At 35.9% G+C, this 16,804-nt stretch overlaps 1 protein-coding gene across 1 annotated transcript in view; it reads left to right on the top strand.

Moving 5' to 3' along the window:
• RIT2 (Ras like without CAAX 2) overlaps nucleotides 1–16,804 on the top strand; it is a 172,188-nt gene that overhangs the window by 34,250 nt on the left and 121,134 nt on the right. Inside the window, exon 2 of the mRNA XM_027671698.1 lies at nucleotides 10,769–10,825. Coding sequence (XP_027527499.1) covers nucleotides 10,769–10,825 — 57 coding nt within the window. The remainder of the gene's footprint in view (nucleotides 1–10,768; nucleotides 10,826–16,804) is intronic.

Genomic DNA, 16,804 nt, shown 5'->3' with positions numbered 1-16,804 from the left:
AGGATGTCTATTCCAGGGTGTCTAAAATTTCAGGGCCAGGTTGGATGGGACTTTGAGCAGCCTGGTCTGATGTCCTTGCCCATGGCAGGCGTCGGAAAGAGATGGTATTTAAGGTCCTTTTAAACCCAAACAATTTTCTAATTGTATGAATATAACCATGTTTTAAATGGTGCTGAAGAATGACTTCTTCTTCATCCAGAAGACCTTGTTTTCCCCAATTCCAGGCTTTCTCAAAGGTTTGATTTGCTCTTTGGGTAACAGTTGATAAAAAACAAGGCTTTTTGATTTGTGTATGTTCATGTGTGTACGCAAAGAGAGTACACAACCAGAGAGCCCCACCAACCAAAAAGCCTCAGCCTTTCCTAATCTTACAGAAATGCTTTTAGTACAGCAGCAAAGATATTAAGAACTCATGTTGGTGTAAGAGATAACGTGGCAGATTTGACTTCATTGTGAAGTGTTGCCTAATTAGCAGAGAGAGAAAACATCTCTGAGATATGACAAGGAAAATATGTTTAGTTCAAAGTCACGTCAGTGGTGAAGAACACTTTTCAACTCATATAATGCAAATGATGTGGTATTTAGCTCCACTGGGATAAATAAACCCACTAAGATAAATATAAATTTAAATATATGAGTAGGAAATAAGTTGTTGAAGAAAGCATTCTGAGAATTATCAAATGTCTTTGATTAATTCAAATTTTTTTTGATTTTAGCAATATTCTGGTGTGAGTTTTCTGGCTTTAGGTGTATCTTCAGAAATGCTACATTCTTTCTTAGTCTGTTTCCTTTAAATATGATTTGAACACCATTTTTATTACTGGAAAAAAATGTGTTAGATATTAAAAAAATGGATGAGAGAATTTCAGAGCAAAATACAATATTTTATATTATGTTTACATTTTACATTGAAAGGGAAAACCAGAGTATTAAGCTACCCTAATGAATAGAAACTAAAAAAAAAAAAAAAAAGTGATGAAAAATTACCTATAAATGGAATAATCTATAGTAGAAATGTAAATATATGTTATTTATTATAAAATATTTAACAGTAATGTTAATAAACCAGTTTCATATTTTGAATAATTTTAAAATCATCAATCTAAACCAGCAAACTTACTCTTATTTGGTTTAGTTTCCTCTCTTTAATTTCATCTATATCAATTTTTTCTCAAATTATTTTCATTTCAATGAAAGTTCATTTGGCTGCAGGAAACGAGATCATTACTTTAATCATCAACAACAATCATCACTCTCCACAACCACCTGAAAGGAAGTTGTAGCTGGGCGTGTTCCAGTCTCTTCTCACAGGTAACAAGTTACAGGCTAAGAAGAAACAGCCTCATGTTGTGCTGGGGAGATTTAGTCATCGAATCATAGAATCATAGAGTCAGCCAGGTTGGAAGGGACCTCTGAGATCATCAAGTCCAAACCTTGATCCACTACCACCATGGTTAATAGACCATAGCACTGATGCCAAATCCAGTCTCATCTTAAAAACCTCCGGGGATGGAGAATCCACCACTTCCCTCAGCAGCCCATTCCAATACCTGATTACCCTCTCTTTAAAGAATTTCTTCGTAATATCCAATCTAAACCTCCCCTGGCACAGCTTCAGATCATGCCCTTGTGTCTTACTGATGGCTGCCTGGGAGAAGAGACCAACCCCCACCTGGCTGCAGCCTCCTGTCGGGGAATTGTAGAGAGTGATGAGGTCTCCCCTGAGCCTCCTCTTCTCCAGGCTGAACCACCCCAGCTCCCTCAGCCTCTCCTCATAGGACTTGTGCTCCAACCCCTTCACCAGCCTCATTGCTCTTCTCTTGACCTGCTCCAGAGACCTCAATGTCCTCCCTGAACTGAGGGGCCCAGAGCTGGACACAGCACTCCAGGTCTGTCTTCACCAGTGCTGAGTACAGGGGAAGAATCACTTCCCTGGACCTGTTGGCCACACTGTGCCTGATCCAGACCAGGATCCATTGGCTTTCTTGGCCACCTGGGCACACTCTGGCTCATGTTCAGCTTCCTGTCAATCCAAACTCCCAGGTCCCTTCCTGCCTGGCTGCTCTCCAGCCACTCTGGCCCCAGCCTGTAGCGCTGCATGGGGTTGTTGTGGTCAAAGTGCAGGACCTGGCACTTGGTGCTGTTGAACCTCATCCTGTTGGAATTAGACCATCTCTCCAGCTTGTCCAGGTCCCTCTGCAGAGCCCTTCTGCCTTTCAGCTGATCAACACTCCTCCCCAGCTTGGTGTCATCTGCAAATTTGCTGATGGTGGACTCAATACCCTCATCTAAATCATCCATAAAGATATTAAACAGAACTAGGCCCAACACTGATTCCTGAGGGACACCACTAGTGACCAGCAGCCAACAGGGTGCAGCTCCATTCACCATTGCTCTTTAGGTCCGACCCTCCAGCCAGTTCTTATATTGGCTATTAGGAAAAAATTCTTCACTGAAAGGGTTGTCCAGCCCTGGCACACACTGCCCAGGTCAGTCATGTAGTCACTATCCCTGGAGGAATTTAAAGGCATGTAGATGTGGCACTTGGGGACACGGGTTAGTGGTGGCCTTGGCAGTGAGTGGGAATAGTTAGAGTCGATGAACTAAGGTGGCTATTCCAACTTAAATGACTTTATGACTCTACAAAATTTCAAAAAGACATATGATTTTTTGAGAGAGACACAAAAGGTTGTTGTTGTTCAGATCAGCACGGACAGATAAGCACCTAAATCCTGTTTAGTGGAAGAGAACTGGGTGCCAGCATCCGTGAATCTGGATGTTATCCTCTTTTCACTGTAACTGACGTATTGAGAAAATGTAGCATTTGTAAGGAAAGAATAAATGAAAACTAGGCTCTGTTTTAACCCTGAATAAGACTTCTGTGGGTGATTAAATGGAAGAGTTGTATCCTCCTCTTTTGGTGTGTCATCAATTTTCCGGACCACAGGTTTGATGTACAGAAAAGTTGGTACCACATTACAGAACAGCAGCTATTCTCCCACTCACAAGAAAATACAGCTGCTGTCACTGCCAATTCATCACTGCTTGATGTATGGGGTGTAATTTCACATGGAAGGTATCACAGGAGCTAACCACTAGTTTATGTTAGGAAACCCGCAAACAATGTCAATTTACCACTCCCTGAAACAGCAGTAAACCACGTCTGAGCCTCTCAAGTTATCATTACATGGAAACATGTCAGCAGTTAAAAAAAGGGAGAGAAATAAATGTGGTTTCTGAGAGTTTTTTTTCCCATCGAATGAAACGACTTTATCCTTTCTTGAAAGTCTTTTTCTCAGTGAGCTAATGATACTTGAGGCTGGTAGCTGCAAGCTAGGGCCCACTTGTATTAAGAACTGCCCTATATTTCTCTCCTGTTTGCTGTACTCCCTTTGTAAAATGAGGAGATTTATCCATTGACTTTAATTGAAACGTGCCTATTTGCAATGCTTCAAGATTGGCTCTATTCTTCTCCTCAATAATATGTGAAAATTGAGTCTTTCTAGCTTTATTTAATGCATTCTGTTTTAAAATTCACATTATCTTGGAGCCTGGTTTAAAACCTTTTTGTGTCATTACATTTTGGATTGCTCACTAATGGAAGGCTGAAGTTGCCATTGGATTTTCTAACTGAAGAGCCATAGAAGACACATTAAGTTTTCTCTCTGATTTTAACTTGATGGAAGAAACACAGTGGGTAAATGCACTAATGGCAGCATTTACCAGCAGTCATTTCTGTTTATTAATGCATCTTGTCATGGCACATAAGCTAAGGGTAGGGAATGTTCAGTATTTTTGCGGGAGATTTTTCGGGAAGGGATCAGGGATATACTACAGAAGAAATGATTCGTAAGTGGCAGCAATCTACCTTGTCATTATTGTTAATTTGTATCACATTATGATGATGTCTCTTATATGGGAAATAAATGCAACTCTCATCTGCTTCCCTGTTTCCTTAAACACTGAACGGGTTTTTTAGAATAAATTTTACAACACACTGTGCTACCTTCCAATAGTGCACCAGGAGCTGAGTTTGGATGTAAGTATTAATGGTAGACAGAAGTTTTTAGTGCAACCATTTTTCACTAGAACATGCTGATTCAGAATGAGTGAAACTTTTCTGCAGTGGCAGTACTTTTGTTGAATGAAGTTTTCCTGAGAGTTTCTCAAGTCTAGGATGGATTTTTGCTCAGTTTGTCTGTTCAAACTTCAGTCTATGTTGGAAAGATGTAACCAGTACCTAGTAAATGCCCTTCTTCCACTAGTGACTCCTTGAAAGGAAATAGTGAGAACTCATATCTTTACATCTAACACTTGTAAGAAAGACTAGGTTGAGAGGTACTCTAAGATTAGTGATTTTTATTTGTTTATTCAAGATGAGTACTAAAACAAAAGATTTTTTTTCTATCTTTTCTTTCTGAGGCTTTTATTCTACTCATCTGCTTTGCTTTTACTCTTGGGGCACACATTACTTCAACATGTAGATTTCAGCATCAAGTCCTTTGTTTCATTCTGATGCAAGAGGAGGAATTATAAAACTGTGAATATTCCCTAAAGAAAGCTGTTTTCTGCTTTGCTCTGTCACCACTAACTCCACTTCAACCCATTTTGGTTACAGTCTGCTCTTACTTTACAGTGGTAAAGGTCACAAAACTATATTAACAAGCCTTTCTCTAGTTCCAGAGTTTGAAGAACAAAACTAGCTTCCTTATTTCAATCACTCTAAATGTTAATACTTGGCTTAGCTTTGCTTTGTTTTTCTCTTGATACTTACATTAATATGTTTCCTCTGTATTGTTGTGTGCTATGCTTTTTAATAAGAAAATGAGAGATATGTTTGGGACGCTGAATGGAAAGAAAGACTGCGACCTTCCTGGTAAACAAGTGTGGATTCCCAGTGAGGAAATGGAATGTAAGACAGGGAAAGCCAGAACTAACAAGAGCAAATAGAAGATGGGTAGGCCTTGGAGGTGAAGGAAATAATTTTTCACGGATCCATGGAAGCCTGAGCAGCGCTTTCACATCCTCATGGAAAAACAGAATGGTTTGGGTTGGATGCAACCACAGTGCTCCATGTGGTGTCTCAGGTGACCGCAGTAGAGTGGGAGAATCCTCTCCTTTGCCCTGCTGGTCACACTGCTTTTGATACAGCTATGACCAAGTCAACCCAAGTTAGTGGATGGATCCATTTGCAGTGATTCAGTGGATAAGGAAGAGTTTCCTGTTTCTGTTCTGGTTGTCCTAATAACTTGAGGGTTTTTTTTCTGGTTAAAATTTACATGTGCTGGGGTTTTGTGTGTTGATTTTTGTTCTAAAAAGACAGATTTAATTTAAAAGACTTTGGTTTTAAGACTTCCTTTCTGATGCTTGCTACTCTTTGTTGTGGTCTTCAGCTTCAATAGATGAAAAAAACACCCACCACTTTAGCAAAAACGTAGTGTAAAAACTGTCCCAAACCATGCAGGAGATTGTGTTACAGAAAATGTTTTGCTCTTACAAAGTCTATTGGTAAAGATTCAGTGGGGAGAAGAATGATTGCAGATAACTTTTTATTTAAGGAGTCAATATAAAAATTCGCAGTTAGTTATAAGGGTGTTTGCAATTTTTTCCAAGCTAATAAAACAGAAATTTTTTCCAAGCTAATGAAACAGAAGTCAACATTCCAGTCTTCAGGTGTGAGCTTTTGAAAAGATTACGTTTTAGAAGATGGTACCTAAGATCTTGTGGGTATGAAACTATCAGAAAGACAAGAACTGTTCAAACGGTCCAGAATTTCAGAGATTAAACACTAGCAATATAATTCTTGTCTGGTTGCTGAAATAGATTATTATATCATAACATTTTTATGTATTTAGTAGTGTACACTTTATCAAAATAATAAAATCAGGTATGTTCAACATGCCCTGACCATGTTTTTAGAAAGTTTTATAAATAGATAGATAAAGGCAAGGTTACCTCTTAAATTTTTAAATAAAATATATTTATCCCTTCTTTTTTCATGGCAGTGCCTCTGATTCATACTTTGTCAATATAATCTACTCTTCTGTTTTAGACTCTGTACTTTCTTTGCCACCTTCTTTATGCTAATAATACCTGTATGCTCATTAACTTCAGGAACTAAACCTAAAAAACTTAATGAACTATATGATCATGAACTTCATGAACTAAACCTCAAATCCACTGACCCTAGCATATTATATTTTTTAAAATCCATCTTCTCTGCCGGTCTCATTAAAACCTCAGTATTTACAAAAACACAAGTTAAAGATTCATTGGAAGAGTGGATCTAAATTAAAATGGTGTGAATCAACCATATGGAATCACTGACCTATGAGTTGCAGCTACAGTGATAATTTTGTTAGACTATTTCAAGTGTAGGATTTTTTGATGGTGGTAAAGATTTTTTCGGAAATGGGTTTGTTATAGTATTGCACCAGCACCTGTAAGAACATGGATATGTGGAAGTTCTTGGGTGAATAAAGAGGCATAAGAAGGTCAGGATGAGATATTCACATCAGGGATACAATTACCACAAAGAATATTGTGTAAGCTTGCAACGTACTCTCCAACCTTGAAAAATAAGTACAGGATTGCTTTTAAAATTGTTGGTATAAATCAAACTTAGAACAAATTAGAAGGACATCGTGATTCTATTCTCTCTGCTTTCACAGCTGCAGGAGTTTCAAAGCACTTTTGTTATTGTCTTGTGGGCCCACTTAGGCATATATATTCTTCCAAGTTGGTACTTTCTTTACATGAAATTTAGTATTTTTACACTGATCAAAAGCATACTTCAGAATAAATAATACAACCTCAGCCTTTTTTAAGTGTGGCATTTCCTACTCAGTGGTAAATAAAATATTATTAGGAAGGATTTAGGAATTATATTGAAACTAGAAGACAAGACTAAGTTTATTATTCATAGAAAATACATATATTTCAGTGCCAACATAGGTATCATGTATAGCTTTCAAGATAGTAAATGAACATTGGATAAGCATGTTTGGAAACAATAAAAATTAAATGCGGGACCTGAATCTGTTTCTTGTTTTAAAAACACAAGAGAACTTTAAAGTTACGTAGTTACTCATGCATATGAGGCTTATATTTATTCAGATGAGAAAACCTGCACTTGCTTAGCCACAGATGGATATAAAGAAGATACTGTTCATCTGAAACAATGATCCTTTTACTTATCATAGCTGCTGTGTGATGTACATGGCCCATTTAAATGAAATGATCTTCACACTGTCATAAAATATTCATTAAAAATTTTCAGACAACTTGCAATTCAAAATGTTTCACAATAGCTGCTATGGATTAAAAGGGTTTGGTTTTTTTAACCATTTCTTAGCTTACTTTGTTTTTACATTTATATACATTTATTCAAATATCAATCAGTCTTATTAATTTATACTGTTTTCATATCCTGCTTTAAAGACACATTTTGATACAGTGCTTTTTGTGTGGCATAAATTAGAGTTAAGAGTCCCTAATTTATAGATCTGTACAAATTTGTTGCAGTATTATTTAGATTTTCAGAGGAAAATGGTCACAAAAATATCCAAAAGGCAGTTTGGATTTGTTCTGTGTGAGTGTTAATTTACATGGAAAAGTAGATGATGAGGAAAACCCAAGGAACCAAGGAGAGTGTTTTCATCAAGCACCATGAAATACCGATATCATTTTTGTGTCAGTTTTCAAAATTAATTCACTCTGGAAAATTAATTTGGAGCTGATGTTAGTACCAATGAAGAAGCCAGCATATTCCAGCTGAGGCAGCTCTCCTGCTGGACAGCCCAGATAGGGCAGGTTATAAGCAGGTCTAATTCCCAAGGCTCCAGCTGAGCTGTGTGGTTTCACGCCAGTGGTGATTGAATGTTCTTTTCCTCTGGGAAGCATTCCACGAACTTCTGACCCTCATCCGGAACTAATTTTCGCCCATCCAGCAGCCAAGTCTGTGGAATACCAGGTACAACTGGGTTCAACTGGTTTTGTACAATGGACCTGATGTTTTGAGACTTCTTTGTCCTCCATCCTCACGGAATAAAGGGCTTGTTTGTAGCCAAAAACCAGTTGTTCTTTTCCCTAGAGGATGTGTCCAGCTACAACTGCTCTGAAAATACTTGCTGCACTCTTATGCAGTTGGGTTTACCAGAAAATGTGAAGTCTTATTTTAAAGAACATACAAGGGAAGATGGGTTGTAATTCCCACCACTTATATCCCAGTTTCCTTATTTTACGTTGTAATTAAATGATTAAAAAGAAAAATCAGTGTCCATCAATTCCTTCTGAACCCTTTTTCTGGGAAAGGGCATTAAATCCCTGTGCAAGAGGTGACAAGGACTGAAGAGACCGAAGAACTTCCTTTGATTAGGAGGAACCTTTGACAAAGGGCTGTCGTGGAAGAAGCTGAAGGACAAAATGTGCAGAAAAGGAAGTTTTATTCACCATTGTCCTGGCCAGATGACTGTGAGGAGTTCTCATTTCATTACTTAGAGTACTTTCCTGAAAACCTTTCTCGAATTCTACGCCTCTCCAGATTAAATTTATATATAATCATAGAATCACAGAGCCATTTAGATTGGCAAGATCTCAAAGATCAAGTCAAACTATTAACCCAGCACTGCCAAAGCCTCCACTAAACCATGTCCCCAGGTGCCACATCCACATGCCTTTTGAACGCTTCCACCTTTGCACATTGCAGTATAAAATTTAGTGTTTAATACAATATCATGCTTTCAAATTATTTCAGTCCTCTCAGATCCTGTGGATTTGATGAGGATATAAATGATGTATTGATTTGGGGCTGCCTCAGGAGAGAGGAAAAATGTTTACTGTGAGTTTTGGTTTTCCTCTGTTTCAGTGGTAACAACAGATTTTTTGACACGGGCACAGCTCCAAAAGGAAAGAGAAAGAGATTAGATACAGAGCAGTTTGGGGGTTTGTGTTGTTTTTTTTTTTTTTTTTTTAAAAAAAAAGAATGCTTGGCAAGAAAAAGCAGCTGGTAGTGAAACAAATTGAATTCATTTGTGGTACCTGGCCTCAGAAAGCTGGAAAAGTGTAGGCATGAACCATATGAAGAGCATTTCTGCTAGCTGCCTCAGCTTCTGAGAGCAAAGTAGGCAGATTGCATTAGACATCAATTTATTCTTCACGAACCACTAGCAGTAATCAGATGGAGGTGCCTAAAAATCTGTCATGATTAAAAAAAAACAGGTGTCCTGGAAATAAAAGTGTCCAAACATACACAGTACTTAAAAGTAATGCATCTGACAACAGATAATATAGAAGACATGAGTGTCACTGCCCGTAGATTTATTCTCCTATAATATGTATAGACTGAATGAGCTCTTTCTTACACAGTTACCCTCTCTGGGTAACTATGAATTTATAATGCTGCTTCTTAGCATTTATGTTTGTCTACACTAAAGATGCAATAATTTATTAACATGGTAATAAATGTTTAATACTCCTTGTCTGTATCATTTCATAAAACTATCTTCTTAAGCTCTATTTCTCAAAAATACAAGGAGGGCAAACATTAAAATAAAACAGTGCTGTCCAAAAAATGGGTGTATTTATGCACAGATTTTTTAAAATGTCTCACCTCTTGTTCATAACTTCTGCTGTTGAAAGTAGCTGAGATGGTCAAAGCAAAAGGCCAAATCTCATGTTGGATTTGATGTGTTTTGAGTAATAATCATCTTTCAGGTGGAGTACTTTTTTAAGCTAATATCCATTTAGTAGCTATAGAGAAATTTTTATGTTGGTATAAAGAAAAAAAGGAAAAAGAAAAAAAATTGGCTTAAAAATCAAGCAATATTTTTAAAATTCTGTTTGGCCCCTCCCATCCCCCACATTTAATTAGAATTCACTGATTTCAATTTTGAAAATGTTTTATTCACAGTTTTCTGTGTTTGGTAGATTTTTTTTTTTTTTCAAATTGCCTGAAATTTAAACTTCTAAGAAAAAAACCAAAGATAACATAACCTCCCAGGTTGTTCTGATTACTGATGATATTACTGTGGTCACTGAGTACCCAAATTTCCTTTCACGGTTATTCAAAATCAATGAACTTCAAATGTCATGTTGTACAGGATATGGTGGAGAGGATGTGGTGAACAGGATATGAAAGTTTCTGTCTTTTTACATAAATTGGAACTTCACTTTCACCATGTCACCTTTTCAAAATGATAGAATGCAGTTTTTCTGAAGTCTCATGTAATTTTCCTAAAATTTCTGAGAGCGGGTAATATTCAGTAATAAAAAATCTCTTCAGAAAAAGGTGCTCTGGGTGGTTTAAAGAAGCCTTCATCTGTTGCATCAGGTGTAATGAATTCCTAAATATAGCAGAAATCCAGTCAGGCACTGCAGTCAGTAGCATTTTGTAGCACTATGAAAAGTTTATAAATCAGCCTTGTAAATAATATTTTAGGTTTTTGTAATGGCATTTTTCATGCATATGCAATATCAAATTATCAGTATTTACCAAGTGCTGATAAGATTTAATATTTTAATACAGAAATTGATATAATGAACTTAAACAGGAAGAAATTAAGACAAACCAAAAAGTTTGATTCATATTTGTCTCCATTCTTTGTCATCACTGTAATGCCACTGCATTGTTGCAGAAATAAACATAAAACAAACTTTGGACTCACTTTCTAAGCTGATACTTGGATGAGTGAATTATCTGCTTGTTCTATTCCCTGTATCTATTTAAACATATCATTCTTTTTTCTTCCCTCTGTCTTTCTCTCTCCAGCAATGACAATGCAGTTCATAAGCCATCGGTTCCCTGACTACCATGATCCAACTATAGGTGAGTAGAGATTATTCTCTCCTTCACCCCTTTCAGTCTCTCTGCCTATTTGAGATTGTCAGACAGTGAGAGGCTGCTCTTAAATAGCCCTTAGATAGGAACAAGATTTGCACACTTTAGAGTACACCTAATTTTTTGATGACAATTAAACTGTGTCATGGTATTGTCAGAGATACTTCTTGAAATGTTTTGTACAAAATCTTTCAACAAGATTTTCAGAGTTTTAAAGTTTTCAGATTCAATAGAGTTGTGGATTCATGTGCTGTAACTGTTATTGTGTTACTTGTGCTACTATAATCAGAGAATATAAAAAAAATACAGTAGGATAGAAAACAAACTTTCAAAATACTAAAATAATGTAAAAACCCCAGTCTGGAGTGTTTTGGGTCTTTAAGTTTTGTTATTTTAGTACTATTTTCCACAATAAAGTCTTAGTTGGACTTCTCTAGAGACATCAAGTGACTACTCAATTCAACACACTAGAGTTGTGCTCTGGGATTACATCCTCAGCTAAACTTCATTGAATTTACCTGTTTTATAAACTTTGGTAATAAAGATTATTCACACTAATCTGTAACATACTGAAATATACTTTAAATGCTGACCAATTGTCAGAACTGCATGTTTATTCATTTAAGTGTCTTTTTACTTAGCTTTAGTTATAATAAAAAGTCCCCCCTTGCATGTATGGGGACTATCCATGTGTAATATTTAGTTATAACAGGGAGAAGATGGCAGAGTCTGGGCTCGTTATGTGGGAAAGTCACTAAAAAACATCAACATTTACAAAAATTGCTTATGGAAAAAAATAAATAAATAAAAATCTTCCAACCCTGTCATCCAAAACAATTTTTTATTTTCTTTGAACTTTTCAAATATTTCAAACTCAGATTTAACCCCTACAATATTGTTGCATTGCTAAATGGATCATCTAATGGTAGTGTTTCTTTTTATTTTTACATCCATTTTCCTGGATGTTAACTCTTGGTAGATTGTGGTAATTTTAATAATGAACAAAAATGCATAAACTCTTCATGCCATTAGTAATTTTAAAACTGTTAAAAATAATTGTAAAATGTGACATGTCAACTCTAAAGAAGGCAAAACTACTACAGAATTTCTGCAAATTCATTGACTTCACTCAGGAAAAAAATAATAATCATTAAATCTAATTGGAAAAGAAGAACGTTATTAGTTACTGGCACCATTAAGGTGTGTACTTACATCCATCTTTATTATATGACCTATCCACCTGCCATCAGTATTTATCCATATATTGTATCTTGTCATAATCTTAATTTATTGGTCCCTAGACACCACCACAACATGAATAATAGATAATCATAAAGAGAAGGAAAGCTTGTGATGCATTGTAAGTACCTACTGTGGGAATGCCTTGAGGACCTAATCAGGATGAAGGTCTCCTTGAGCAAGAGAGAGCTGCTACCCGCTAAAACCAACACTCTAAACAGGAGAAGAGAGGGAAATAGAGAACAGAGAAATAAAATACTGAATTCAAACTCACCCAGCTGACTAGAGGCAGAACTGGAAGCTCAAGTTTTTATCTATTTGGCACTTCTGTCTCTCAGAACAGACTGAGGACATCCTGAGAAAAGCTTATTAATTTTCATGCTCTAAAACATGTAATAAACAGAAGAGTATAATCTTGGGCCAAGTATGTGTGTTTCATCTTGGATAAATTTGTGGTTCAACTCCTCAAAATTGGACATAAAACCAAAAAATGAAAATAGAAGGTGTCATTTGTTATCACACCTGTAATAAAAAAAACTAATAAACTTTAAAGAGTCAGTATACTAAAAAAATTTATACTGTTGAGATTTTTTTTACTGCTTTTGAGCCCCTGGTCTCAACACACAGAATTAATCTCATGGGTTTTTGTATATACAGTGGTAGGCATATTTTAATTATTTAGACCATCATGCTAAAAAAAATAAGGTGGTCTGAAATGAGCACGGCCAGGGAGAAGACTATGCTGATGGCAGGAGTTACCAGAGGAAACGTTGTTCCTCGAAAGTCATGAGGAGCTAGGCACAAACAAATGCTTTGTGTCATGGGGAAGTTATCATCTTAGAGCAGAACAGTGATCTGTTTAGTCAGAATTTTGTTTCTCACAGTAAACACAGCAGTAGATGGTGCAGAAAGAATGAAAAAAAACCCAGTCTACATATGAAATGTACATTCATACTGGCTGAGCGGCAAAGCAGAAAATTAAACATAGCTTTTCAGCTCGGTCTGAGGTCACTGATCCCTCTGGATATCAATTTATTGCCTTTCCTTTGCGCCATACATTTTGGGCCACTTTCATTCCTCAGCAATCTGTATCTTGTTTATGGAACTCACGGACTGTCCTGAACATCAATGGGCACATTGATGCCCCGTCTTTGTGTTCTTCTTTGGAAATAACTGCTTCTGCTACCTGTAGTTTTATTAGTCTTTGGGCATCTTAAAGGAACAAGGGTTTCTGTAGAAATCACTGAGAGGGTGATATGGTCTGGAAATAACAAAAAAAAAAGTTCCATGGTGTATTTAAATGATAATCCACAGATTTCCAATGTTAACTAATCTACTGAGTTTACAGCTGAGCTCTAAGATAAGTTCTATTATTTCTTTTGCTTCATGTGGACATAATAATCTAATAAATACCTATCCACTTTTTTCTGATATTCCTGCACTGCCTATTCCATTCTCTATGTTGTTTATAGTGTGAAATTGTGGTGGCAGTGACTATGATACTTAACTTTGTCAATATACCCAAGCTATAAGAAGGTAGTGTTGGCAGAATTGTTGCTGTATCTCCTTGCCTTTGATGGAGTTTTTTCTAAGAGCTCTCCTAATACAAACGGATGGGGTGGGGGTTGTGAAATGGGGGGTCTTTGCAAGTAGCATCATTGTCTCTGTAATCCCAGAAGCCCATCACTTTCAGTTTTATGGACAAGATGACAATGACCCAGGGGTTACCAAAATATTTATAATCTTTTGAACTTTTCATTGCCCATTTTAAGCATAGACATGGGAGTAGAATAATAATTTTGACTGTTTTTCATTTCTGTAGATTCCTGTGAAATAGTTTTGTATCTATGTAAATATAGGAGGCAATAAACCATTTCCAAAGCACATAACCCTAGCACTGATATAATCTGCTTGATATTCTAGTTGAAAAGCAGAACCAAAAAAAACATTCAGTCCATACAAAAGATCCATGAAACCATTTTGTATGATCAGTTAGGAACACATAAAAAGCCTGAAACAAGGAATCTACAAAATTTTTTTCTTTGATTTAAATAACGATAGATGCCAATTGGGTTTCATATTTTATTTCATGAAAGCTCAAATCCTCTCAATCCTAGAAAATGTTCTGAATTTCAATTCTTTTTGTATAATAAACACGTTTTATGTCCTGACCTACACCTTGCTTTACAGACGCATACCCAGAGACAATTGGTTTCTTAAGGTTTTTAGATGGTTTTGTTCTTCCTCCTTATTTTATTTGCATTTTATACTTCGTCTATAAACTGATAAGACAGTGAGCTTTACAAAGGGATTAGAATAATTTGTTTGGTTGTTTGAGTTTTTTTTTTACTGTCTAATGCACCATGAGGTTGGTAAAAATTGCTTAATGATACTGACCAGAGAGTGCAGAGGAGTCCTTTCACTTTAATATGCTACCAAATGTGCTTCCCCTTCCCAATTCTTCTTCCCTCCAAACACACCACTAGGGATTTATCCTAAACCTTCTGCAGTAATAGTCATGTGGCTTTACAGATGCAGAGCATCATTTTTTACCTTTTTTATGATAGTCCTCAGGAACATGGATTTTTCCTATCATTCTTCTCCATTGTGTTTCAACCATTATGTTACTTAAGCTTTAGAGTTTTCTTTTTCTACGGTGATTTGTATCTCTAAGCAACCTAGTAGAAATATACAAAAAAGAATATAATGGCTCTTTGTACTTGTAACTTTTTTTTCCTGTTATCCACTGATATTTCTGAAATATTACAGAGGATCTTGATCACAAAAAGCTGCTGTTATTCTGAGCTGATGCAGAATTTTTTGCCCAAAGAAAATTTCAGTTTCTGCATTATGGGATACATATGCTCACAGGTTTTTATGTCATTCATACATACACTTCAAATGTGCTAATTTTGATCCTAAAAGAGCTATACAAATAGATTTAGAATTATTTACACATTTTTCTTTCTATGCTTATAGTTTATAAAAGGAGTACTTCCACTTTTGAAGAACTTACTGGATGTTGTGATGTCACAAAAGTGCAAGACTTTTTAAAGATTGCTATGGATTTATTTGAGGGAAGTAGTTGGTTTTTGTTCTGAAAGGGTTTTTTGTGCTTTTATTTTTGCTTTGGTTTGGTTTTGCAAATACATAGGGCATTTTTGTTCTAATAAGTGTTTATTCAGAGAAATCCTGTGTACAGTGTGGATCAGACATAAGGTATCCAGATAAATTACCACAATAAATGTTCCCTTCTGATGTACAAAACTTTTTTATTGTAGCTGATTGTCTTACTTTGGAAAAGCTGATAATATTTTGAGAAACTCAAACTGCAGACAATATATATAGACAGAAGTAAATGTGTATACATACAGATGCAGAAATAAATGTATCAGTATTCATTTAAAATACAGATTAAACACTAATTAAAAAGTTAAATAGTACCTGAAGTGCTAATTTTAATGCTGTCACTTTGAGTTGAACATCCCTTCAGGATAATGTGGGAATAATAGCCATGTTTTAGGCTTGCTACAGACATTGCAGTTCAAAATTTTTAGACAAAAACATATTATTTTTGTAAGTAAATGAGGAGAGGAAGGACAAAATTAGTATTAGACTGTATGTGGGAAAATTTCAGAGGTTAGCACTTCATGAAAATGAAATTATTTCAGCACACATTTAATATTTAATTGTAGTCAACAATGGGAATAGATTCCAAGTGGCAGTGGATATGATAATTTTCTGGAACAAGCAGCTAAGAGCAATTTGCACTCTGCACAGTCTTTGGCAATATCACAGAGAGTTAATGCAAGTAGAGTGTCAGGAAAAGAAGCATGACATAGTGCAGCAAACTGGACAGGCTCCAAGATGCTCATTAACCATGTGACTAATCTTAAAATGAATACATAATGCAAACGAGATGCGAAAGCAGCTTCCTGTTTTGGTGAGATATCACTGCATGAGATTGTGTCAAATGAGCAGTTGAGGGCATTAAGGCTGTGTCAATGTCAGACTCTAATTGAAATGGGTGTGGGATGGGAGGCACTCTAGCATTAAGCACATGAATTTCCATGAGGTTTCCTAACAAAGTAATGCATTCACCAATGCATCAAATAAAATACATTTACTCATCTCTAATAAGATGCTGGAAACGTGTGGGTGAATTTCAGAAAAAAAAAATAAAATGGGACTGAAAATGTTCTGCAGTTATATAAGGCACACCAAAAAATGTTAGTGTTATAAAGAATTTTATATCTGTTTTCAAGGTACAATAATGAAAAAAGATAAAGCAAGGGAAATACAAACACATAAGAAATGAAAGAAGACAAAGGTGGAACAAATCTACTAGATCAGGGAAGGGGCATCTTGACACAAAAGTACTATTCATATTTATATTTAGAGTACAAAAAGTTTCAAGAACATTTCTACTGTTATCTAAAACATGCATATACATATATTCCATCTTTAAATTCATTCTCATTCTCTTTTTTGTATAGAAGATAAGATGTTTGTATTGGACTGAACAAGTCACAACTGGATTTGAGCCCCAAAATTGTTTGAGTTTTTTATTTGTTTGTTTGGGTTTTTTTCTGATTTAATTCCTCTAACCAATACCTAAGTAGTTACAACCACCTTTCAGTCATCATTCTCCACACATTTGTTAGCCTTATCTGAGATGGGATAAACAATTCACATGAAATAATCATTTTGTCTCCAAAATCTGTCTCA

Source organism: Neopelma chrysocephalum, unplaced genomic scaffold, assembly GCF_003984885.1.
Source record: "Neopelma chrysocephalum unplaced genomic scaffold, ASM398488v2 Primary Assembly neopelma1_97116, whole genome shotgun sequence".
In the NCBI taxonomy this organism is placed as follows: Eukaryota; Metazoa; Chordata; class Aves; order Passeriformes; family Pipridae; genus Neopelma; species Neopelma chrysocephalum.
The sequence above is the reverse complement of the archived record's forward strand: the minus strand, read 5'-3'. Positions and strand labels throughout refer to the sequence as shown.